This window comes from Stigmatopora argus, chromosome 8 (genome assembly GCF_051989625.1).
Source record: "Stigmatopora argus isolate UIUO_Sarg chromosome 8, RoL_Sarg_1.0, whole genome shotgun sequence".
Classification (NCBI taxonomy): Eukaryota; Metazoa; Chordata; class Actinopteri; order Syngnathiformes; family Syngnathidae; genus Stigmatopora; species Stigmatopora argus.
This window is the reverse complement of record NC_135394.1, coordinates 8,058,189-8,083,567: the sequence shown is the minus strand read 5'-3', so window position 1 is coordinate 8,083,567 and position 25,379 is coordinate 8,058,189. Positions and strand designations below refer to the sequence as shown.

At 38.0% G+C, this 25,379-nt stretch overlaps 1 protein-coding gene across 1 annotated transcript in view; it reads right to left on the bottom strand.

The window, feature by feature from the left end:
- adgrl2a (adhesion G protein-coupled receptor L2a) overlaps positions 1–25,379 on the bottom strand; it is a 184,705-nt gene that overhangs the window by 11,755 nt on the left and 147,571 nt on the right. The window contains exons 16-27 of the mRNA XM_077606548.1: positions 14,321–14,620; positions 13,810–13,913; positions 13,354–13,539; positions 12,173–12,211; positions 9,358–9,541; positions 8,672–8,794; positions 8,357–8,556; positions 7,544–7,717; positions 6,691–6,897; positions 5,981–6,201; positions 5,361–5,427; positions 1,209–1,300 (exon numbers count right to left, since the gene is read on the bottom strand). Of these exons, the coding sequence (XP_077462674.1) occupies positions 1,209–1,300; positions 5,361–5,427; positions 5,981–6,201; positions 6,691–6,897; positions 7,544–7,717; positions 8,357–8,556; positions 8,672–8,794; positions 9,358–9,541; positions 12,173–12,211; positions 13,354–13,539; positions 13,810–13,913; positions 14,321–14,620 (1,897 nt within the window). The remainder of the gene's footprint in view (positions 1–1,208; positions 1,301–5,360; positions 5,428–5,980; positions 6,202–6,690; positions 6,898–7,543; positions 7,718–8,356; positions 8,557–8,671; positions 8,795–9,357; positions 9,542–12,172; positions 12,212–13,353; positions 13,540–13,809; positions 13,914–14,320; positions 14,621–25,379) is intronic.

Sequence of the window (25,379 nt, the reverse complement as noted above, 5' to 3'; positions counted from 1 at the left end):
CAATTTTCCTTCAGTAGATTAGAACCTTGGATTTTTTTTTAAAATTGAGAAATATTTTTTTATGTTAACTTTGCTGCTCCCTCCTCACACTTTTCAGAGCAGAAAGTGTCTGTTCCTTGAGATGTCTTTTGTGTCACTAGTGGATTGCTTCAGTTTTATTTTATTTTATTTCTCCTGGAATGTAAATGTTTATTTCGACATTTGTGAATTTGTTTCGTTAAATGAACAGTGCACATCATAATTGAGTGCACCCATTTTAGAAAGAAATATTTTAATCAACATTTAAATAATACAAGAACCGTTTTTTTTTGTTTTTAATATTTCAACAAAACTGAATTTTACAAAATGCAGGCTTAACTCCTACCCTGAAATGTATGTTGTTTACAAAAAACAAACCACAAAATTAACAATTTTATGAAATATGATTGGAACAAACGTGAATACACTCCTAACAAAAGCTACTATGGTAGCTAGTGGTAGGTACTAACATTTTGGATGACCTCGATGACTTTCAAGAACATCAGCAAATTAGATACATGGTAGAAATCTTAAGAGGGATAGTTTGGTCTGCTTTTGCCCAAATTCTTTCATGAGTGCGTAATACTTAATAACTACTAATCTTGCTGCAAATCATTGGCTCCGTCACCCACACAACCCTTGTTGCGGCATGAAAGGTAAGAGGAAGAAATTGCAAGATATGCATTAATAGTCAATTATTTTGAAAAAGCAGTGCCGAAGGGGAATCTAAAACCCAAACAGGTCAGAAGCAGTGGTGATTAATAAAACAAGTTAAAAATTAAAAGTGAAAAAAAAAATCATAAAACAGAAAAACATTAATTAAAAAAGAAGTTCTATTTAATACTAAGCTATTTTTAATTCATTATTAATTTTTTTTTGGGAACCGTGGAAGGAATAAGAGAATTTACATAAAACACAGCTCCATTCACAAAAAAGCCAAGTTACAAAAAAAGTTCAGGAAACAATTAATTATGTAATTAATGATACCACTGCATTTATGATTTCAGTTTGCCACTTTAAACACATTTGTTTGGTATTTAAAGAATTGTTTTAAAAAATGGAAATGAGAGATTAATCAGAATTTCAGCGAGGGAAAAAACACAATTAAAAATTAAACATGAGTAAGCACTGTAGTAGAAAAGTAGCAGAAAAGTAGATGTTGCTACTTGGCACTGGACAAGTTTACTTACTTGATATTCTCCAGCCTGCTCGAGTCAGGTTTCAGGGTGGTTGAGTGTTTCACCATCTTATACATGGTGATGACCAGGAATATTAAATTGAGCTGTCAAATCAGAGAAAAGGCAGTATTAGAGTAAAAATGATTGAAAGTGCAGAAGATATGTACATCTAATGTCGATTCTATATCAAAATTGAAAAATAAAAAGGAGGGAGACAATTCTGCATATCCACACACTAATCCAATAAACATCCATCACTCCAGAGAAGATGGGCCAGCTGGCGCCAAATTTAGTGTCATTCTATATCATTAAAAAGCATGAGAATGCATTAGAATCCATCAGAGACGGGAAAAAACAGGCTCGTCTGTCTGAGAAATTCAGTGGGGAACAAAAAGGAGAAGCAGTAATAAGAAATGTTTGTGTTTTACAAACAACATCGTCATTTCATGCACATACTGAAACTTTATAACCAGCTACAAAAGGCTTAAGAGAGGGTACATATTTCCATTGCTTGCTCTTGGGGGGGAAGAAACAAATAAGAGCGATGAGGATGGGATGGATTGGGTAGCATTTTAGTATATTAAACGTTAAGGGAATCAGTGGCATATGGCAGTCTGGGAACAAAAAAATAAAATAAAGAAAAGAATCAGACATGCTGAGAGTTCAGAGAGGTTTTTTTTTCCAGCTACCTTGAAAATCAATACTATGATTTAGAGACACAAAGCCTGGATGGACCGACAGCAAGGATCTACTTCAAATAAATTCACTTCAAAAAATATTTATTCTGGAACAAAGTAGACCCTGACGCAGCGTGTTCATGCACTCAAACGAGTAGACAAGCCTTAAAAAATATAAAAAATAAAACAAATCTGAGAAAAAGATGAATTGGAGTGCACGTGCCTATCAAAGACAACACATGTAGCCAGACTTTAAGTTTATCTGCAGCATATCAAGCCTTGGCAAGAGAAAATTGGGATGCATGCATTGACTAGTGGGGGGGAACAAAATAAAGGACCTTTGTGGGTATCACTCAGACCATGGCCACTCATTCCTAAACAGATTGCATGTGTGTGTGTGCGTTTTATGAAAAGACTGCCTGTGATCGATACATCACCCCTCATGCAATCAACTCATAGTGTGAAACACAATACCACAGGCTGTATAAGGGAGGGATGGGTGAGAGAAAGCTCTGAATTGAGTGTCTTGGTTTATATCACCAATGAAAATGAATCTATGTTTTGTTTTGCAGGTATCTGGCATTATTTCCATCATGTTCAACCAACAGCAGGACTTTTCAAAAGCCCCTTTCCACACCGCCTGGAGTGGTGACATGGATCCAATGAGACAGTAAAATGACACAGAGCTTTAAAGTAGCCTAGCTGCATGGCACATGTTCCCCACCCCCACCAAAACGCTTCCCTAGGGGGGTGGGGTCCTTCTTCGTCCTCCATCCTTTACTCTGCCTTTCCTGTCTGGGAATTCTCACTGCAAGTCATGCAGAAGCAACCTTTCCACACTGGGACACCAGGAGAAAGCTTCCCCCTCCACATTTTTAGTTGTGGGCTGCGTGTGTACACAATGAACTCCAAATGAACTGCTTGGAATAAAATATTAAAGGTGCAGATGGAGCTGTCCACATGATAAGAACTGCTTGCGACGTGTCATGATCCAAAAGGCCTTGTGTTCATGCGAGCTCAAGCATACTAATGGCTTATCCCCAACTACCACAAGCAAATACTCATTACTTCCATGTAGCCCTTTCACAGAGCTAATACCCCCAGTGCACAGAGACAGGTCAATGATCTAAGTGCCTTCCACCATCTTGTGTTTGATTCTGCTATTTTGTATAAGGGTGGCAGGGAAAATAATAGATGCACAACTGGAATGTATCGCAAAAGGCAACCTCTAAATCTTTTTCCACATTCGGAGTTGAAGTCGTAAATTCTTTGGTAAATGTTCATTTTAAGAAACTAAAGACACACGAATCTGCTGGGGTTTCGTTATTCGATCAAAAATATATTTGCTATTTTTATGATTTCAAATTAATTTCAAAAATGGTGTATCGTTCTGAAGAGTTAGCTGATTTAAATGTGACCCATGTTAAATGCTGCATAACTCAAACAGTAAATATGGAATTAAATCTGCATTCTTGTACAGGCTCATCTCATCTCATTTTCTGAACCGCTTTATCCTCACTAGGGTCGTGGGGGGGGGGTGCTGGAGCCTATCCCAGCTGACTTCAGGCCAGAGGCGGGGGACACCCTGAATTGGTGGCCAGCCAATCGCAGGGCACCTTTTTAAAACTGTACTTAGAATTGTTTAATCATTCATTGTATGATATGAATAGCTCAATATTTATCGCTTTTCTTGCAGTAAAATTTCAATGACATTGGCATTGAAATTAGAGAGAAAAATGCTATACTTCAGCCATATAGAGCAATAATAACGGGAAGAAGGCAATAGAGGTAAAATATTAGAAAGGACAGTGGGGGTACGGATCAATGCAACATGGTTTGGATTCAGATGATAGCCACAAAACGCTGTTTTATCTCATTTTCTTCTTGCGCTTGGGCCGCTTCTGTTCTCCTTCGTTGACAAGGACAAAGGCAATTTGTCGAAAAGCCCGAGGTCACTGGTGGTGAAGGCAAACCTTCGTTCTGCGTAATCCCCGGGGATCAGCCTTCCTACAGTACTTTGTCTTCTTGAGTCATTTGTTGCACCGAATCAGAGGAGCGAGTTCCGCAAAACCTAATTTATGTCACACATTAGCTTCGCTCCAATACATTAGCAACTCGCAGGGTCATGATTCTATCTCCACGGTCATCACCACTGGGATCCTGATCAACATTTCCACTGCATTTTTCATGCAAATCATTACAGAAGCAACATGTGATTGAAAAACAATGAAGGTCCAATTTAAAGAAGTAAAAGATGCGCCAGGGTGGCTGTCGGAGTGCTTGCTAAGACAAAGAAGCAAGTAGGCTTGGAGAAGTATTGTTTTGCAATTACCGGTATCCACTTACACTTTTGTCATGAGAGCAAACTAAACAATTTAAATAACAAAAAAGAAAAAACATGAGGGAAACACGCCAGTTATTGAAAAATGTGTATTAGTAAATACTGTACCTGCCAACACAAGCTTTGATATGAATGATTTTTTTTTATTGCTGCAATTGTATGCATTTTAGTATTTGGGCATAGGAAATTGTATAATTTTCAATCATGAAATTTTAACCTGACCGCGTGATATAAGGAATTCCCTTCAGATACAGACGTTAATCTGCTTCACAAGAGGCACACAACTGTAGAATATCTCTGCTTTCATACCCACAGGCTTGCTTGTATTTGACATGGATGCCCCCTTCCATTCTCTCGGTGAAACATTTTTCATTGCCAGTTTAATTTTCAACAAGAAGTCACTGTAACTGTAGATACAGCACTAAACATGGTGCTTGATAATAAACGCAGTGCTGAACAAATGCAAACCCTCGGCTCGATACGGCAGACATATGCTGAGCTCCCTTGTCTTGTCTCTCTTAGTGTACATGAGGGCAAGCTAAAACATGGTGAGCTAAAGTAGAGATGATGGATATTTTTCACCTTTTCTACCCCCACCCCTTACGTAGAGGTGGCAACGGACATTCTGGCCTGTAGTAGCTGTAGTGAGAGATAATAATGTCATGACCAGCAAATAATTGTATGGCTGAATGGGACATATGCTACATGTCCTTCACCCTAAATGGTCCTTGACCAAACAATGAGATGCCTTTCACTGATGCTGTCATTTACTATTTACAGTTGACACACAACAGACAAGGAGTCTGGTGCAGGGGAAGAACACAGCAGTTATAAAATCTTAACGTGCCATTTTACTTGAATGCACGCATCATAGCGCTTCACTGTAAAACAACAGCTCACATCTGTAGCCTTTCCTCTCCACTGTGTAAAGGCACAAACAAACTATACGACCCTTATCTGTGTCAGCTGCTGAGAGATTATTGTAGGATGACTCCAAAAATGTCTAAGGCACAAGGTTTGGAGCATAGGAAATCCTGCTGATTATTTTTTCTCACTTCTATCTTAATCTCTTCCCTGCATCTCCTTCATCTCACCGACTCACTCTGTCAGCCTTATTCTTCAGAGAAAATACAACTTTAAGCTTACCATGATGATAAAGGTGACAGGTCCTATGAAACTCCAGATGAAATGATTATCCACACTTAGCCAACACCTGGAAGAGGCAAAGACAGAAAAACACACTTTAGTTTGAGGAAGAGCAATAGATTGCACATTGTCATATGATGGTTATCTGATTGTGTTTCCATCATCAACAATCAATTAATGTGACTCATTTTCTGTGGTTGAAATTACTTAATTATTTTTTTTATCAATATTGACGCAAAACCCATTTAGAGATTGACCATTTGTGCAGAAAAAAAAACCTTAGTAGGCCCACTTCATGGTCTTAGTAATGATGCGGTCATTAATCTGTATAAAATGTTTTTCTTTTTCCCTTCACAGGGCATTTACAAACAAGAAGTCACATGAAGGTCTTTAAGCAGAAAGGCATTATTAAAGCCACTGTAAACCCCTCCCCTTTTCAAACCAAAGTGTTGAGTTTGTCAGACACTTTCAAATGGCATGAAAAATTGAAAAACTGCAAATCCTTGCTCATAGCAGCTCAGGTAGTTTGGTGCTGCCAACTGGGAATTTGCATAATTGGATAAGTAGAAACAGATATTTCATTTTTTGTGCCATAAAATAAGCCCAAATGATTTCCTTACGATTTTTCTGTCCCGTAGCTTCTGTAGTCGATTGCTGCTGACACGCCCACTACGATGGCGGGAAAGAGGTAACCAGAGACATAGTAGTACTTTTTCCGCGAGTATTCACTTTCAAAGACCTCAACGAGCATGAGGTATAGCTGGACTCCCTCTAGACACATCCATGAGAAGGAAGCCAAGAAGAAAAAGTGAAGGATCCCAGCAATGATAGCACAGCCAATCTGAGTGAAAACAAATATTCGTATTAAAAATATATGCAATTGATCCAAAAAACACATTCTCTTTTAAATTAGAGTACACATTGAATGAGTGAAAGATGAAGATGAAATAAATATAATAGCTTTTCCTCAGAAAAGAAGTTTTAATAAAATTTAATTTAGTCCAAAAGTGAGATTATAATTGGGGGGGGACACACATTTTATTATCTAGAAACATATGGCGAAAGAGTGTATTAGGTGAGAAAACGAAACATGAAAGAAGTGAAACCATGGCGGCTTTAAATGAAAAACAAAAACAAAAATAGGGGTTAGGCACAGCTTGTTAGTTTTCTACTACGATAATGGTGCATGGTGCTGTCTTATTCATGACATGTTATGGACCAGATGAGAAGCTTTGGAACAAAGAAAACATAAAGTCTCATCCATTTAACCCTGAAGTCTGAAGCAAACAAATGCAAAGTAAAGCATTAAGAAACACACCCTCATCCTTACCCTGGACTCTGTCATATCAATACCAATTAGGAATATCAACTCGGCGAGAAAGAGATTGATGCAGAGGTTTTTGTGAATGGTATTGCGATCACTCTGCAGGCCTCGGAAGAAGCAGAACGTGAAGATGCTCATGCTTAGACAGACTAGCGACACAACGATCCCCACACGGGTGATGATAGTCAACAGCAGCTCATGTGATCTGTTGACCTGTGAGAAAAATGTAAAAACATCAATTAAAATATATTCTAAACAACAAGATGTGTTGTCTGCATTTAATGATTCCAACGTTTGAAGTTTTCTTATAAAACATTTCTGTAAATTCACGACACACTTCTATATAAGGTTTTACCTTTCACGAGTGCGCAAACCATAGCCTTGTACAATGATACAGTAATTACAGAATACTTTTACACTGAAAGCATTTAATGGACGGTGTTATTATGTCTGCTGTTGAAAGTATTTGAATATCTCCTGGCTCAGCAATTCATACTTAAGTGTTTTAACTTTTGGACCTCTCAAGGTTTCAAAGCTGATTACGCACTAACTTCACTTTTTGCATCCAGTATCATTTGGACTAAAGTTATTCAGTAGAAATAAATTATGTACATTCCTTTAGGTCATTAAGTTAAAAAAATGATAGAAACAGCCATCTTGCATCACAAATAAGCATTAAAAACTTTTTAAAATATTGACACAGACCAATGGCATTCATAAATCTCAATAAAAATACACAGTTTCTTCTCGAGTTAAGATGTCCTCAGATGTGATACTCAGGAAGATTCAGGTACATTCAGAGATTGATTTGAGGAAAAATTTCCAACAATGAATGTCACAGAATGTAAAAATTTCATACCGGGATTTTTCGGTGGGCCATAAGGATGGCAAAGTTAGTTAGGTGACTGCAGGAGCAGGAGGTGTGTGTTTTATTAGACTCAAGCAGCTTGCAGCCTTGCGTGGACCAGTGTCCCATCATACTCCTCTCGGAATAATTCCAGAAGGAGCAATTGGAGTTGAAGTAGTGCTCCATCTGCAAGATAACAAGATATATGCTAAAGTGTCCCAATAATTGACTGACTGAAATTGAAGTAGATGAACAACACAAAGGCCATTTACCCCCTGCTTGTACAAAGTATTTTTCCGCACTGATACGGATGAGGATTTCTCACTTCACAGCTCTTATGAAGCAATTCATATGTTGTATCTCATTTAGCACATGCTTAGCAAATCAAGCTGAGGATTCTTGGATATATGAGGCTTTAATAACGGTAGCGCATAATTGTTTGACGCCATGTCTTTGGAATTGCATAATTTCTCTGATAAAGAATGGAGTCCTGCTTGGCCCTCTGGGAACTCAGTGACAACTTTAAAAGAAGAGAGATAATTGGTCCTGCAGTAATTTCATCCTAGATTGTACAGCTAATCTTGGAGGTAATTTCCACCCACAATAAAAGAAAATGGATATCATTTATATCCCAATGTTGATTAAAGAATTAGTTTTCATTAAGAATTCACTTAGGATCCATAGACTGCTTTAATTTGATGTTCAGTGACTTAAATAAACTGGAGACTGACCTAGTCAGACATTTAGACTCGAAATTCATCTTTCTGTCTGCTCTGTAACTAAATTTTGCAGGGTGTGGTGGGCATGCCCCATTACACTACTCACATCTATGTGCTGCAGCGTAAAAACCACTGGGTCATTGATGAAGACTCGGCTGGATTCTTTGTTTATTGAGGCAGCGATGATGTCAGAGTTGACGGACACGTTTCGCCCATAAGCATCATTGGCCATCTTAATGGTAGAGTTTTCTGTACTGAGGAATTGGCCTAGGTTCTTGTAGAGAACAAACACCAGCTTGGCAACACCTAAATTGATGAAAACAGAACAGGACAAATGGAATCTTACTGTGTATGGAAATTTCTTCTTTTTTGCCATTCTTTTTTTTAAAAGCAATGATTGTTACCCCTTCAAAGACCTTACCATTGCGACTGTTTAGCTTGACAGTATTAGCTGAAAGCTGAATGGAGATACCCCCTTTGTTGGATTGTGGGAATTTAAAATCTTGTACTTGACCATCTGTGCTGAGCACGTAGACATCCAGGACTGTCAGGGGAGGAATCGGAAGACGGCCGTCAACAAAAGAAAACAAAAAACACCAGTCATAACAGGGTGTTTAATTGGCTATGTGACTATAAGGCTTCACAGAGATATGGATATTGATGTAACACTTTCTTTGATAGCCCCACAGTTCTAATACTGCAAACCTACATTAAAACTGTATCTATATATCTTTGTAAAACTCCTGCTTAACGAAGCAATGAAAAATTACATTAAAAAAGAAGCCGTGTGTGCACTTTAATTACGGCAATTGCCACAATGTGGGGCAGAGAATGAGGCTGTGGTTAAACAATATACATTAATGTATAAAGTTACAAGCTCTAGACAGTTATTTATGAATTAGGCATATATAATCACAGAATCAAGCTACTTCAACTGATATTCCACATTTTGTCAGTTAACACGTGCTGTTTTCTGAAATTGAGACGCTTCTGAAAACAGTCTATTATTTATGCCACCTTCATAACAAGTATTTCATTTAATCACACTATCTTAAGTGGAGCTGACGTCAATCTAGACCGCCTGTCAATTTACTATTGCCAACTCACTTATATTGTCTGCAGGAACTTTGACGATGGTGGGCTCCATTAGGTTGTCGGCTAGGACGAAGGCGCCTTCCTCCAAGGTGTCCAGTAACATGGTGGCGGCATGCGTCTGCTCAGTGCTGTTCATGTCCTGCCAGGACATTAAAGCTTCTGGTCGAAGCAGATTGTTTACCGTGTCCACAATGGCCTGTGACAAACCATAGGACAAAGTGAAGACCAAAACCAACTACACCGAGTTAGGGAAACATCAACATAATGAAGCACATGTGAAAGGGAGCATGCAGACGCTGATGAATAAAAAGCTGAGCAAAAGCAACAAATTATAGAACATAACATGATCAGACAGTAAATAAAATATATTTACCAGCCCTCAATAACTATGCAGGTTGTAATAGGCATGGCATGATGAAAAGAGAGTGGCAAAACTAAAATTATGGAATACAAGGTAAGGCGAATTATGTTTCTTTTTCAAGAATGTCTCATCAGGGTATTCACTCGTCAAGCAGTAGAGAGCGATCAGGTCTGGCACAATAGTGACATATTAATTCAAATCCATGGTGACAATTCAAATACTAAGAGCTTTATTCAATTTACTTTACTGCAATTGGAAAAGTTGCTTTGTTTATAGAAACAGTCTACATCCTGATCTTAAAGTGTATGCTCTATCTAGACCCACCTCCCGCTAAAATTTGGGCTGAACTATACTAGAACGTACATTTAAATGAAGTTTCTCCATCACTAGATCAATATGTCTAATCAAGTAATCAATGTCAGTGATGGGTAATGTAGAGGATGCAGTCCATGTCGAGGGCATCTAAAGTGATGTGTGTGCATCAAATATGGCAGGTATCAGATAAAGCTGAGTAATCACTCCCCATGCCAGAACTTCCGTAGCCCTGTCAGTAAGTATAAGGACATGGTATTGACAAATTAATTTAGATATCCTCCTCATTTATTATGTGATCAATAAGTGGTTGTACAAGTTGAAGTAATTATTCATCTTACGAAGATATTTTGGATTTATCCAAACTTTGATGGCAATAGCAAGGGGGTTGTCACTCATTGTGCTCGACTGCAAAGTGTGAGGTCCATAAACGTTTGTTTCCATGGCTTTGTTGAAACTACCGTATTTTCCCGCACTATAAGGTACACTAGATAATAAGGGGCACCTTCGATGAATGGCCTTGGTCTTAAAATCTGTTTCATATATAAGGCAAACCGGATTATAAGACACAGTAGTAGTAGTAGTGGTGGTCGTAGAGATAGTGACGGTAGTGTTATTAGGGGATTGTGTTATACGTCCAGTGGATGCAGCTGTAATAGTAGCGGTTAGGAGTTATACATCAACTAGATGGAGCTGTGCTTAAGGGAATTTCATCTAATCTCATCTCATTTTCTGAACCCCTTTATCCTCATTAGGGTCGCGGGAGATGCTGGAGCCTATCCCAGCAGGCTTTGTGCCAGAGGCGGGGGACACCCTCAATCGGTGGCCAGCCGATCGCAAGGCACAAGGAGAAGGACAACCATGCACACTCACACCCATACCTAGGGGTAATTTACATGCAAACTCCATACAGGTGGAGCGACCTGGATTTGAACCCAGGACCCCAGAGCTGTGAGGCCGACGCGCTAACCACTCACACCACCGGGCCGCCCCAGGAATTTCATACAACAATTAAACAATATTGATCAAAATGTAAGTAAGACGCATCAGATTATAAGGTACACTGCTGGCTTTTAGTTCCGCCTTATAATGCAGAAAATACGGTAAGTTTGAATGAAACAAGTAATGGTTCATGGTATCAACCCCATTTAACACCTTCACCCTCAGAAATATTGTATAAGATGAAAAGACAAAACACCTCAGAGTCTCTAAAATTATTCGCAGAAGACTGGACACAGTTCTAGATGGAGAGGGAAGAGATGTAGTATCTACACAATATTTGGTGCCTTTAGGGTTATGGTTCTAACACTGTGACAAATACTTTGGAACATATTGGGAGGTATTTGTCCTTTCATCATGCATTTAGTCCTTCCCCATACACAAGGGTGGCTTGTGACTTTGCTCAATCTGTTTTAATATCGTCCCAAAAGACAGATCTGCATGGAGGAAGGTGTTGACTTTGGTGGCAGGCAGAGGACGCTGACGTCCCTTGTGGTGGAGTGATATATTTGGACAAAACACTCTGATGCATAAACACAACCTGACAGCATTCATGGAAAAAAAGAAGTTTGGCCTAAGCATCCTGATTACCCAGGTGGAACAAATTGCACCCATTTAGACAAAACAATTACTCCTATGACCTGAAACCTGTTATGTGAAACACAAGCTCAAGTTGTGACTATGCATATGATAAAAAGTCAGGTGATGGTTGTCCTTAAAAAATTATATGTAATGTGGGATTAGTTTTCAAATAATGTTATTGCAATAACCCTGAAAAAATGACCAAAGCAACACAAACAAGTGTAATTTAAGGACAAAATATAGCGAACTGGATTTTAAGACTCCCGATGTGCAATCTTGGGCCAGAATTTAGATAAAGCCATTTAATAGGAAAATGTATGAGACGGTGCAAACTTTGCAGTTGGAAATGATTACATTGTGTACATTTGACTTGAATGTAGAGGTAGTTGTGTGTATGGAAGTAAATTAAAACCAACATAGGGAAGAACAAATGCTTATTGGTTAAACATAAGATAAAATATAACAAACAAAAAGGTTCATGCTGTAGATTGTGAGCTGATTTTATAGCACAGGCATAAAGGAGGAGGCGGCAGCAAGCATGGGGTTTCGGGGGCAAGAGCATTGCTCCAGTACCTTCATGTATGCCCTGCATGTCCTTTCTCGTTTTTGAAGCTTTTTTTGTTTGTTTGTTTTAATTCAACAAGAAAAAGAAGAGATAAGACAGAGAAAGACAAATGATTTGAAGTCTATAAGTAAGCCTGGCAAAATGGATACACAACCCATCTCATGAATGACTTCTACATTCTTAACTGAATGTCAATGAATAATGAGGCATTTGGATGATGTTGATCAATGCATAAACTGTATGAGTCTGTAATATTGTTATTTCTTATACATTAGACATTAAAAACAAAGGAGGCAGATTGACACCCATAGGTAGCAGAATCTCAGAAATTCTGTCATGAGTTAGATGATGTACAGTGTGGTACAAAACTTGCCTCAAATCCTTGAAGGTCAAACTACCATTATGCAAGACATAACATATATATCTAAACTCCAGTCAAATTTGGCTTTTTCTTTATTCTTTTGATGAATTTTATTATAAAATTCATTATATATCAATAATTACAAAAGAAACCTGTGATTATGACCATAAATATTTGAAAGATATGGTTTTTTTTCCAGGAGAGATATCAATATTAGTAGTCAAGGAGGTTGACATTTTGAGCAGATGTTCTTTTGAAATGGAAAATGCTCTTATCAAAAGTGTAGGTAACACAAACTCCAACACTTCATCAAAATGCCTTCAAGCAAGTATTGCTTAAAAATATTATCAGTTTGGCAAATTCTAGTCATTATATTTTTGCCTCTGTATCTTGGCAATAAACATTTTACACACACTGTTTTAAAAATGTAAAGTGCAGGTAGTTACCCAGCTCAGCAGCATGTCTGAAAACGGATATTGGAAAAAAAAAAGTACCGAAAAATAGCTTACTACTAAGGTTTCATGGAGTAAAGAGAGTCTACAGAAAATGTCAATATAACTGAAATGCAATTGTTCCCTGACTGCATCGGTGTTCAAAGTTAAAAATAAATAAATAAAAAAAGAAAGTGCAGAACGTTCTGAGGATCAGCAACATTTCTTTTCAAATTTAACTTAAAGATGCTGCTGAGTCAAGCAAAAATGACCGAGCTGCAAATTGATCTCTTACCTGGTGCCAGATAAGTAAAACAAAAGTTAGTAAAATTTTGGAGTAGCATAGCATAGAGGAATCCACTTTGTGCTTTTTCTTTAAACAGGCTTTTTAACATACCTTATTGAAGCTTCGTCCTGCAGAGTCTTTCTCACTAGGTCTGAGTTCCTGCAGCTGTGCATCCAGGATGTCCACCAGCTGCTCCATGAGGCGCACAGAAGAGCTGACGTCTCCTGCGTAGATGGGACTTTTCGTGTGCTTTGATAACTCGTTAGCGAGGTTTGCTGCATTTTCACCACTGCGGATCTGCAGGGATGGAGCATTAGCGTTGTTTACAAGCATGCATAGAGACATGGAGCTATTAAAAACCTTGTTCCTAACTACTTCCACCTGCACGAGAGTGCAAATAGGGTGGACGGTTGTTTATGATAGATACAGTACACTGCTGTCATGAAAATGTTTGTGTGAAATAATTGACATAAAATCAGCTCCCTATTTTGCATACATAGGTTCTTATTTTTCTTCTAAGTAACAGTGCTCACTGCCAAGATAAACAGATAAACATTTCACACTCACCTTCTGGGCTACCTGGTTAACCCAGTGAGAGGTACAGTTGCTGAGATCAGGGCCCTTAGGGTGCCAGGCCCCAGTGGAACGGACACATAAATAAGATGCTGTGCCTTTAAGGGAAAACAAGGGCAAAAGCACAATCAAACAAAGCTATGTTGTTCTTTAAACACCAAACCATGTCAGTTTTTGTTCATAATTAGTAAAGTTTCTGTCCTAATTAGCAATGTGGCCAAAAAAGAATTTCACACTCAATCCAAAGAGAGTGGATGAGTTCTATGCACAAACAGCTGAGCCTGCAACAGACCCATTACTAATTGCTTAATTATGTTTGGCCATGGCAACGGTAAAAGGCACTCTATTAGAAACTGTCTTCACCAAGTCCGTACATGCTCATTAGGCTTCTACACATAGAGAGACATGGAACATTGACATATCAGACACATCTAGCAAACTTGGCTGTTCTCTCAAGGGGCTCAAAAGGCTGGCAGGCTCATGAGATGAGATGGGCCCTGTTTACCTCGTGTTCCTTTGGGACAAGGTCGCTCTACCAGCATGCCCCGCTGGGTCTGAGGCCACATGATCTCCCTTCTCTCGGTGGCCTCACAGTAGCGCTCGGGCAAAGGGAACGACTCAAGGGGCGGAGGGGAAACAGTCTGCAAAATCACAGGAGGGGGCCTGGCAGCTCCCTTGCTGCCCTCTCTGGGCCCTGTTGTGGTCGTGGTATTGTTGGCCACTCCCCGGTGCACTGTGGTTGTTGTGGTGGTGGTTGTAGTTCTCAGAGGCTGAGGGGACACGGTGGCCTGAGATAAAAATGGACCTGCAATAACACCAGATGAGATTGTATATGATTACACAATGTATATCTTACTGAAACCGATTTAAGTTGAAAACTTAGAAAGCATGATTCACATTAATTAATAAAACTAGAAAACATGTTATGCTGTGCTGGTGCACTTTAAGGTCAACTCATTATTGTGGCACCCCCGCAGTCCTTAATGTGGAATATATCAACTATAGTGGTAAAATTTTAGCAGGTAGTCAACACTGGACCTTCTAGTGGGCAGATGCCCACCCTTGTGTGCTGCTTAAAAGTTAATGGGTAGACCCAAAGGTAACATTTGTTACTTTTTTTCCCCTTTCCTCGTCATGTTCAACACTCTAATGCTTATACATCCAACCATCCCGGTGTGTGAATTGCAGCTAAGTGCTTTGTTCAACAAGCGTATTTGCCTTCCCGTTGACGACAGCTTATATATGACACTCCGTCTGCAGTGAACAAGACAATAATTACCGTAATTACTCGAATATAACGCGCACTCGAAAATAACACGCAGGTATAACTTTGGGCCAAAAAAATCTGGAAAAACGCAGTACTCGAATATAGTGCGCACCTAAAATTTCCCGCTGACGAAAATCAGAAATCTTACCTTTTTTTCTTCGTTTCACGATTGTTTTGTTCAAACAAATTTATTCATTAGAATCCTTCAAATGAAAAGTTCCTCTCTCTCTTTGTCTGTCCTCTCATACATCTCTTCGTTGAGAATCCTATCAACGTCCACGCTTCCTTCATCCACTTCCTCTTCCTCCCACAACACATCATCCGATTGGCTTTACGAGATGACGTAAAATCCGTGCGTCAAAGTGAGTTTGACAATGCTTTTTTCGATCGAAAATTTGTAATTTATTTTAGTTATTGATTATAACACTGAACTGAGAGAGGGTGAACTGAGACGGGTACGAGGCTAGAGGGGGGCAGTGGTGGTCTCGGCTTCACGAGATGACGTAAAATCCGTGCGTCGGCTCTACGAGATGACGTAAAATCCGTGCGTCAAAGTGAGTTTGACAATGCTTTTTTCGATCGAAAATTTGTAATTTATTTTATTCAATTCAATTTCAATTCAATTTATTTGGCAAGAAAAAGCACCAGGCTAAGGGCCATGTAACAAGACACAAAAAAAAAAAAAAAAAAAATTAAAAAAAAAAAAAAAAAAAAAAAATTAGTTTTTGATTATAACACGCACCCCCAACTATTGGAATTAATTATTTTGCAAAAACCTGCGTGTTATATTCGAGTAATTACGGTATAGTATTTTTTCCCCTGGCTCACAGTCATTTCTGCTTGATATATTGTGAGGGATAGATGATTAAATTTCACCCGAGCAACAAAAAATGTGTGTGTTGCCGTGCTACCTCAACACCCTTTTCTGCAACTTTAATTCTGATAAGGGAGTTGTACAGTGACTCAAGCAATGTCACACGCAAACAAAAAAACATATGTTTCAGTCCCAGCAAAGGAGAAAATGGGACACAACACTCCTTACATTGAACATGACTAACTATGTGATGCACCAGGCTGAACTGTATCTAGAATTACTTAGTCTAAAACTTGGGTTGGCAAAATAAAATGTTGAAAGAGCCATATTGGACAAAAAAAAAAGGTTTGGTGCCCTCCCCAAAAAATTAAAAGCCTCATAATGAAGGCAACACATGCTGTATATATCGATATTAGCCTAATATCAAAATGACTAAGTTAGCTACAAATACATCATGAGCATGTTTATTTTTCTTGAAGCATTCCTTTTTGAAAAAGCTGCTCTAGGGCAGGCATTAAAGCGCCGCATGCGGCTCCAGAACCTATGGTTGCCGACCTCCTGGTCTAAAACATTATTTAATGAGAAGAAGCTTCTTAATCTCTATAGAGTCAAAAAGTAGTAGAAAACTTTTTTTTTGGTGTTTCAATTTCTTTTCTGCTGCCAGACACCCACATATCCTCAAACTTTTTCCCACTTGCTTGTTTGGCACAAGCTATACTGAATGTATCATAAAAATAATACTGACTTAATTGAGAGATGAGATATAATTATAGATACAGTTAAGTTTTACTTGAAAATTAAATAGCATTGAACTCTAAGACATTGTTATTTGAATATGCTGTTGTACTAACCAATGATTTTTGTTTTGTACTTGACACAAACAAAATCTGATGAGATTCAATTAAACAATGACACTGAACAAATGATAGTCTCGTTACATATAAATTAACTACGTAACAAAAATGTCAAGATATTTGGAGGTACGATTGAAAAAGGGGCATCTTTTATCACTGGCTGGGCCTTTAATTGGGATGCAATGTGCACGGCAAATCTAATCCTATTTGAGTACTTTGATTTTCTCCATTAGGCCGCCTGTGGAGCGTACGGCGAGAGTCACTGCTGCAGCACGCCAACCGAGCCTGGCTGCTTGAAGCGGCGTAAACCCCTGTGGTGAAAACATCGATGAGACAACCTGACAGCGAGCCAGTAAAGGTAGGACGGAGCAGGACATGAGAAGCTAAGGGATAAGAGTAGGGGATGGAGCATGTTCTGGTCATAAATATAAACCCGATCGAATTTGGTATGGTTGGGGAAGGAGAAGGCTGGCTCTGGCTTCAAACTGGATTCAAAGAAAGACAGAAAACACCCACGTTTCTATATTGTTCTCCACTAGATAATTTGACTGACTGAAGCATGCAACCCTCTTACCGAACGTTTATGCACAAACCCTAATATCAATGTCATCCTTCAAGGCAGGCTTAACCTTATTAAACACAGTAAATTCTACTGACCTACGTACAGTTATTTTTAGGCTGATATACTTTAAAACACACACTAAATCAGATGTGCTTGATGTTGGCTTTAATCTAGGAATCATATAACCCTTCATGTGTGGGGAATGCTTATAAAAATAAAATGAAACACAGTTTGCAGTTTGGCAGAATTTTTCAAGATAATGATCTTGTGATTCAAGGCAGTAGATCAACGCGACATTCATCGTAATCCAAGTACATTCTTCTGGCATGTCAATTTACAACTATATCTTGTCAGCATATTTCATTCAACAGGAAAGCTATTTAAGACACGCAATCCTATTACATCATAAAATATACGTAATTCATGTTCCCCCCATTTTGTTTTTGCTATTTGCGATTGACGCAGACAATGCAACATACTGTTATTATTACCATATGTTTATATTATGTCTACAAATATTGTCTAAAGAAACACCTCTCCTCATCCCATTGTTACATTTTAAACAATGACACATCCAGATCCCTTAGCAGGGTTCATCAACTATACGTAGTGCCTTGTAGAAAAGCAGAACATAGCACATTAAAGGCCAGATCTAGCAAACAGCTCATGCTACACGAATTAGCAGTTAGGATATGACCAACCCAAGGCAAAATGTCTTTGAAGACAACCACAATGGTCCATTTGATCAATTCAAGGTAATGGGCAGAATAAAATGCATTGTCTTTGAAACATACTGTCATCCAGGGTTAGGCAAGATGATTAGGGATTTTATTGAAAAATAACTAAATTAAAAAAACATCAGCCAAAAAACTGACCACTCTGGCAGCTGTGCAAGGACAAGAGAATCCCAAAAATGAAATGTCCACCTGAATGAAAAACTATTTGCAACAAGTATTAATTAAAGTACTAAATGAATCCATTAGGGAGATTATAATGCAAACAAATCCACTTTCCTGTATGAGAAAGAGGCTAAAATGAATGCAGTGTCTACTGCCTAGAAAGATTTATGCATCGACGATGAAACCACTGATCATCGATATTGGTGTACACTGAGTTCACTGCCTGTCTGTAATCCAGACAACAGCTAATAATTGTGTTATCTTTGTGCAATAGCTGAGTTTAATTTAATCAAATAAAAGAAGTGAGGATTTAATGCAAATGTAATATAATAGCTTATTTTTCACTGAAATCTAATGGTCAAGTTTTTTGTCACTTGTGTAGTCAGTAAGTCTACCAACAAACTGATTTTAAGCCTTGTGTTATAAGCAGGACGGGATCATTGATCATAATGTATATGCTGCATTATGCCCAAGAGATTCTTCTTTTACCAGTTATAGATGGATTGCATGCAACAATATCCTTCAAAGCGCTGTTAATATCAAGAACAAGGCACATTTAACCTTTTTCTCCATTTCGACACTAACATGTTGCACTTGAGTATAAAATCTCAACAGCTGTGTTATTAAGTGGTGTGAAAGGTAAACACCTGATGTCAGACAATGAGAAGGGAACGCAAAAGAAGAAAGTGAGGAGAATAACTTGGATTGTTGAATGTACGCAGTGTACTAGAGAGCAGACACAAACACCTGCACATACATGGACGTACACCTCTTATTAGAGATTGCCGGTGTGGAGTCATCGCAGAGTGATTAATGAAAACTGACATTATCAGTCTTACATACAGAGACAACAACAACAATATCGAAGTGGGTACTCCCTCTGTAAAGCTGGTCTTCATTAAATTGGTTGAAAAACATAACAGCATTAATTTTTTTTGATAACCTAAAAGGTAGCTTCAATATTTCCAAAAATCCATTGTGTATTGATCTCACAATGAACAAAAATGACATATATCGTGGTGTCTCTTCACTGATTCAATGCAAGTGGATTTAACAAACTATGCATTTGCCTCTGGAGTTGTAGCAAATTAACTAACATTACACATCACATTATATGAAGAAATAAAATACCCCTAACTTTAAGCCTTATTCTAAACCTAAAAACATTTGAAACAATGTCAAATTTGCATCAAAAGTGAAAATATTTCCCACATGACACTCAATGACCTTTGTAATAAGTTCATTTGTCATAATTCATTCATATTGATGACATGATTATGAGAATCTTATAACACAGCCATAAGAAACATTCCAATACAGTGTAACCGAAAGGCCTGACGGAGCCTTGTTATAATCTATGCTGTATTCTTAAAGAGCATAAACATTTCTGACAATTTAATAGATCCAGGATTTCATTACTTATATGATGCAATGGACCAGTAAAAAAAATCCTTAAGTTTGCGATGAATAAAGCATAAATCGACCTTGCTAAATGCAAACAACTGGTGTCTGTGGCAGGCAATATATTTCTGACAATAAACAATTATTACAGATTACAAATTAAGTATATTGTCCCCTATTAAAAAATAAATAAATAAAAGGATATTGACATTTTCTGCGATCAGATGGCCACATATTTAGGGTGTCCCCCACCTTGGGCCCAAAAGTCAGCTGGGATAAGCTCTAGCACCCCCTGTGACCCTTGTGGGGGTTCAGAAAATGAATGAATGAATTAATTTAATTTCATACACTTATTGTATTAGAGCCAGTAAGTCCCTAAAAGCAAGGAGAATATAAAAATACACCCCAAACAAGAGTTTAAGGCTCAGTAGGATAATCTAAATCTCCCCTAATCCACTTTGAGTCTACGGTCAAAAAGTGTTGCTTTTTCAGTTTCCAGTCATGGCACAATAGGATACACGTTTTATCATTATTACACAGCATAAACCTGCATACATTTCTCCACTTTCATGAGAGTAATCTCCAGATGATTTAACGTGAGAAATGTCAGAAAGAGGGCTGGCCATTTTTGGGAATTATACTTATGTGATTTTTTTAAGGCTCTTTGGTGATAAAAGCTTCATAATAGGGGAGATACCATTATCATTAAAAGTGAGTATAACAGCAATCCTTGCTAGTGTGGTGTTGCATTAGTAAAGAAGCCATGCTTCGTCTTTTACTGAGAATTTAGTAAGCGTATAATAAAGAACCCAGTAGCTTTTGGGTTATGAACAGCGATACAGTTGCAAATCTTTTCTTCTTACTGTTGCAACTATATCTCACCCTTACATTTGAGTTTGTTCTTTAATTATACTCTAGACTTATGGAATTGTTCTTGACTAGAAAGCAGAGCTGTAAATGAAAACACTGTACATTGGTGATGTATTCAGATATCTGCCAAAAACAGCGATAATACCCAAAGGAAATTGGATTACATGTCTTTCACTCTCTGTGCATCTGCGGATGGAAAGTGGGGAAAAACCTCATTTGATTGCTTGCGCATCAGCACAACATATGAAAAAGCATAAGGAAGACGAAAAAAAGATTCAACTAATAATTTCCGCCAGAGTCATCTGCATTAGAAATGGGGCAAAAATATATATGTACTGCATGTTCACATCTCAGGGAATAGAACCTAGTAACTATTATATGTCAGTTATTGCTGTCTCTATTATTTCCCATACATCAAATGTGAATTTTTGAGGGGATTTATATATTACAAAGTAATCAACACCTTGACATCAAAATAAAAAGAACAGACATAGCAGACATAACAGCTGCCAGACTATTGCTTGCCCGACCCCTCCCGCAGCTTTTCTCTGGACTGTACGTGCCTCAAATTTCAAGTATTAACTCCAAATGTGCCAAACAAACTGATATTTAATGCTTTGCAGATAGGGGGGAAGTCTATTTTTGGGAAGACTATACACACACGCTCAAATGCTGATGCAGCCATGCCTTCCACACACATTTTGCAATCAGAAAAGTAAAAAATAAGGCTGACCAAAATGAGTATTTTACTACTCAGACAGTAATCAAACCAAAGACTGCGGATTCTGTTGGCTGCAAAGCTCAGTGGAACTATAATCATGCCCTTTATGCCCGCGCATTAATGTAAAACAACACTTGTGTGTAAATCTTGACCCGAGGTTTTTATCATTCAGCCTCAGTTTTAAGCCCTTGAATACATGTCACTTTTGAATTTGAGAAACCCTCTCGAGGTGTAGTTGTGCAAATGTGTGGTAAAAGAAGAAGCGTTTGGGCAGACGACAACTGGCCTTTATGTCTTATGATGTTACGTGCAAAAAACAGGTGATGTGCCTCAGTCCCTGAATTTAAGATGAATTTAACAGACATTGGGTTGCTTTCCCATAGCATTACATCGCAGAGCTGTGAGCAGAACTTTAAATCCACAACGAAGGATTTCATCACTTCAGTTAACTTTCCCCACATACCACAACTTTGCGTGATGACTTACGATGCCGGCAATCCAAGTATGAGACCAGATAAAAAAAGGTACATGGGAAAAACAACTGACAGAGGGCAGTAAAAGCTGACCTTTGTACATTGTCATTCCTTTACATTGCTAGAGTTAGCTTGTACTTCACAGTTCTAGTTATCTCTAGTAAGCTGAGATGAAATTCTACCCATCATGCGATGTAAAGACCAGGTGGCAATCTAGAAACCTTCAACAAGTCTTCTGCATTTGGTCACATAGAGGGCATTTCAAAATGCCTTCTGCTATACATTTTATGCATGTGTGTGTGCGTGTGTGTGTGTGTGTGTGTGTGCGCGCGTGTGCGTGTGTATGTATATATATATATATATATATATATATATATATATATATATATATATATATATATATATATATATATATATATATATATATATATATTTCTGAAAAATGTGGGGATTATGAAAACAAGTTACGGGTGAATAGTGGTCAAACACATTGGAATGAAAACTAAGATGATTGCAACCATGGAAAACAAGTTCTCAGAAACAGATTTAGTGCAATAATGTACTGCAGTTAGAAAAAAATCCTGTATTGAACTTTACAAAAAAATAAAAAATAAACAAGACATGCGTGATGGCCTTCTTTCTAAAGTTTCCCAAAGGCACAGCTAAGGATTTACTTAAATCCTGTCATTTAGTCCGCGATGCTCATCTGGTATAATTTAAGCAGTTTGATGAAGGCTTTAGATCTGACTTTAGGAATTGTGTCCAAAAAAAAGGCCTACCAATGGCCAATGTGGATATGCCCTCTCAAATGAGGGGTGCGAACTGTGAAATAACTTGTAGTATAGACATAGCCATATTTTTTTTTGTGTAATCTTCAATAGAATATAGTGAATAATCAGATGCATAATATTTTATCAACTTTTACTTTGAAAGAACGGATATTGCTGCCTATCTATCCTTGTCAGGTGCATGCTAAATTGCGAGACTTGATCCAGCGGGGCAGAACATAGACCCACACTGTAGTTTTAGTGAGTTGAAATTTGGATCTCTTGAGTGAATGCTTGTATGAACGCTGTGCATCTCGAATAAAAGAAAATTTGTGCGCTGTAAAATTCTTCTAATTCATATGTTCACATTATGCAGGGTGCTTGTTGGCCCACATCGTACGTGAAGTTAAGTAATGGGGCAGCCTCTTTTGTACTTACAAATTTGTTCCCTCCAAGACTTTTTAATTTTTATTTTTTTTGAACAACAAACTAATAATTTCAGGTTGCAAAAGGGCTTTAAACCATACACAAATGTATAGAGGTGGACAAGAGGTCTTGATTTTTGTGGACACTAAATAAGGTGCCTGGGGTTTTACAGTGTAAGGCAATAATTCAAAATTCAGTCCAGCTACACTAGTAAAAATAAATGCATAATTAATTCTAATATTCATTTATATGCTTATTCAACAGTTTAAAATGACATTTCGGATGAAGTCCCCATAGAATTGGTTCATTATCACATTTATGTGAGAAGAAAATAATTTAGTCAAATTAATCATTTTGCTAAAAAGAACAAACACATGAATGAATATATTATTTTTTAGCTCCTGTATGTAAAAAGAAACAAAGGCATCGAGCCATGAGTAAAGCAGTGGATTATAATGTGTCTGGTCAAAGCCAGGCGAGGGACTTACTGACTCATTTTATGTCCACTTCCAGTGGAGACGCTTGTTGGATGTGACCCCATCCACTCCCCTATAATCCTACAAGAGATGATCTAGCCTCAACATGAGTAGCGATATTAGACTTGACAACAATCCAACTGTCTGCCATACAGGGTCTTAACATCATTTTGTAGCGATTGAATTCCAAGACGAAAATTAACGTGACATGTTTTTGCAACTTGACAAATGTGGACAGAGGGAAGGAGGCTAGGAGTATAGTCTTTGTTGATTGCTGAATTTATCACTAGCAGCTGTAACATATTCAACAGTACATGTGTCCTTTGATTAAAACATGCAGTTGATAATTTGTCTGCAGCTTTAACATCATCATTGTTTATTATTGGCCATATAAAATATATTTCTGCACAGTTAGATGCTTAAGCGTTGCCATCAGCGTTTTGTAGCTTCAGCAAATCTAAAATATTATTGTGTTTATTTTTACTTTTTTATATATAAATCATATTGTAGCTCAGAACATGTTCAGCTAGAACACAGTGATTGTGGGAAAGTCAATGAGCCGAGCATGAAGATATCGCAAGTAGGCTATCTGGAGACGGGCAAAGCAAAGTGCCCATCATTTATGTGTCAACATCAGCCATGTGGGAGGACAAGTTTACTGACATCTTGATGATCATTTCAGGCTATTCTCCCCTGCGCTCATCGACTGATGCTCGACACACATTAGTCAGCAGCAACTCCACGCAAATATATAATTTTTTCAAGATGGAAGGACCTCATAGCCAACACAAAACAGACAAAAGCTCGCCAATATTCTGTACTGTAATTGATTTCTAAATAAATTGCATTTATTTGGTCAGGGAGGTTCCTTATGTTTGAAAAAATAAATATGTACACTCTGTTAGTAAACAATTCTACTAAAACTGAAATGAATTGAAATGCATTTGCTATTATAGTACCCTTACACATACAAGTGCTAAAATAAGAAATGAGATTGGTTAATAAACCCGCAACCAAAATATTTTAGTAAAAAACTATTTTAGTGATGTTTGGCTAAAGTATTCAACATATTTAATTTTAAAGTTTGATTACATGGAAAAACTTCAAATGTTCTGCCTTCTTTTTGGCATAAATCACTCCCCATTTTATAACATTGCGAGGAAACCCATGCAGGCTCGGCAAACTCCACACAGGTGGACCAAATTGGACTTGAACCTAGGACCCCAGAGCTGAGAGGCCGATGCGCTAACCACTCGCCCCATCGGGCCGCCAGCCAGATAAGGTATCTAAAAAAATTATAGCCAATTGAGACCATTGACCTGATTTTTCATTTTTATCAACTGAAATTCAGTAATTTCTCACTACTACTTTTATCCTTTGGCCTGCTGACAAACTCATTTCCACTAGCAGTGCTGTCACATTCAAGAATACATAAATAGTATTTTCCTTTGGGTGATCATCTTGATTTATTGTCTGTACATTTTCCCAATGTATTTTACTCTAAAAGGTAATATTCCTTTTTGCACCAAGACCCACCTTGGCGTTGTGTTATGTGGTTCAACTTGATGACCACATAAAGCGCCCAAGCCTTACTCTTATCAATACCAAAGTAAAAAAGCAAACGCATTACCAATGATAGTCAGTGAAATATTTGTGTGAACCCACTGACACCTAACTGATTTTATTTAGTATTGTACACACTGTTAGTATACAATTCTACTAGAATCTGAACAGCAGCACCGTGCGGGAGTGGTTAGCACGTATGTATCACAGTAGAGCTATTGCAGGTCAGCTTCTCAGGTCCATGCCTCATTTAGAAGAAAATGTTTGAATACTGGTGGGTGATACATTATTTTTTTCTAATATAGACATCTGTAAATCCTGACTTTTTTACAGTGAATACATTTATTTGATAGCCAGTACTAAAATCAGACTAAGATTTTCAGCATCGAACTGGGAATGATCTAACCTTGCCGCAGGGCCAGATTTGGCACCTGTCTGGGCATGTATGTTACCAGCACTGAGAGTATCTCA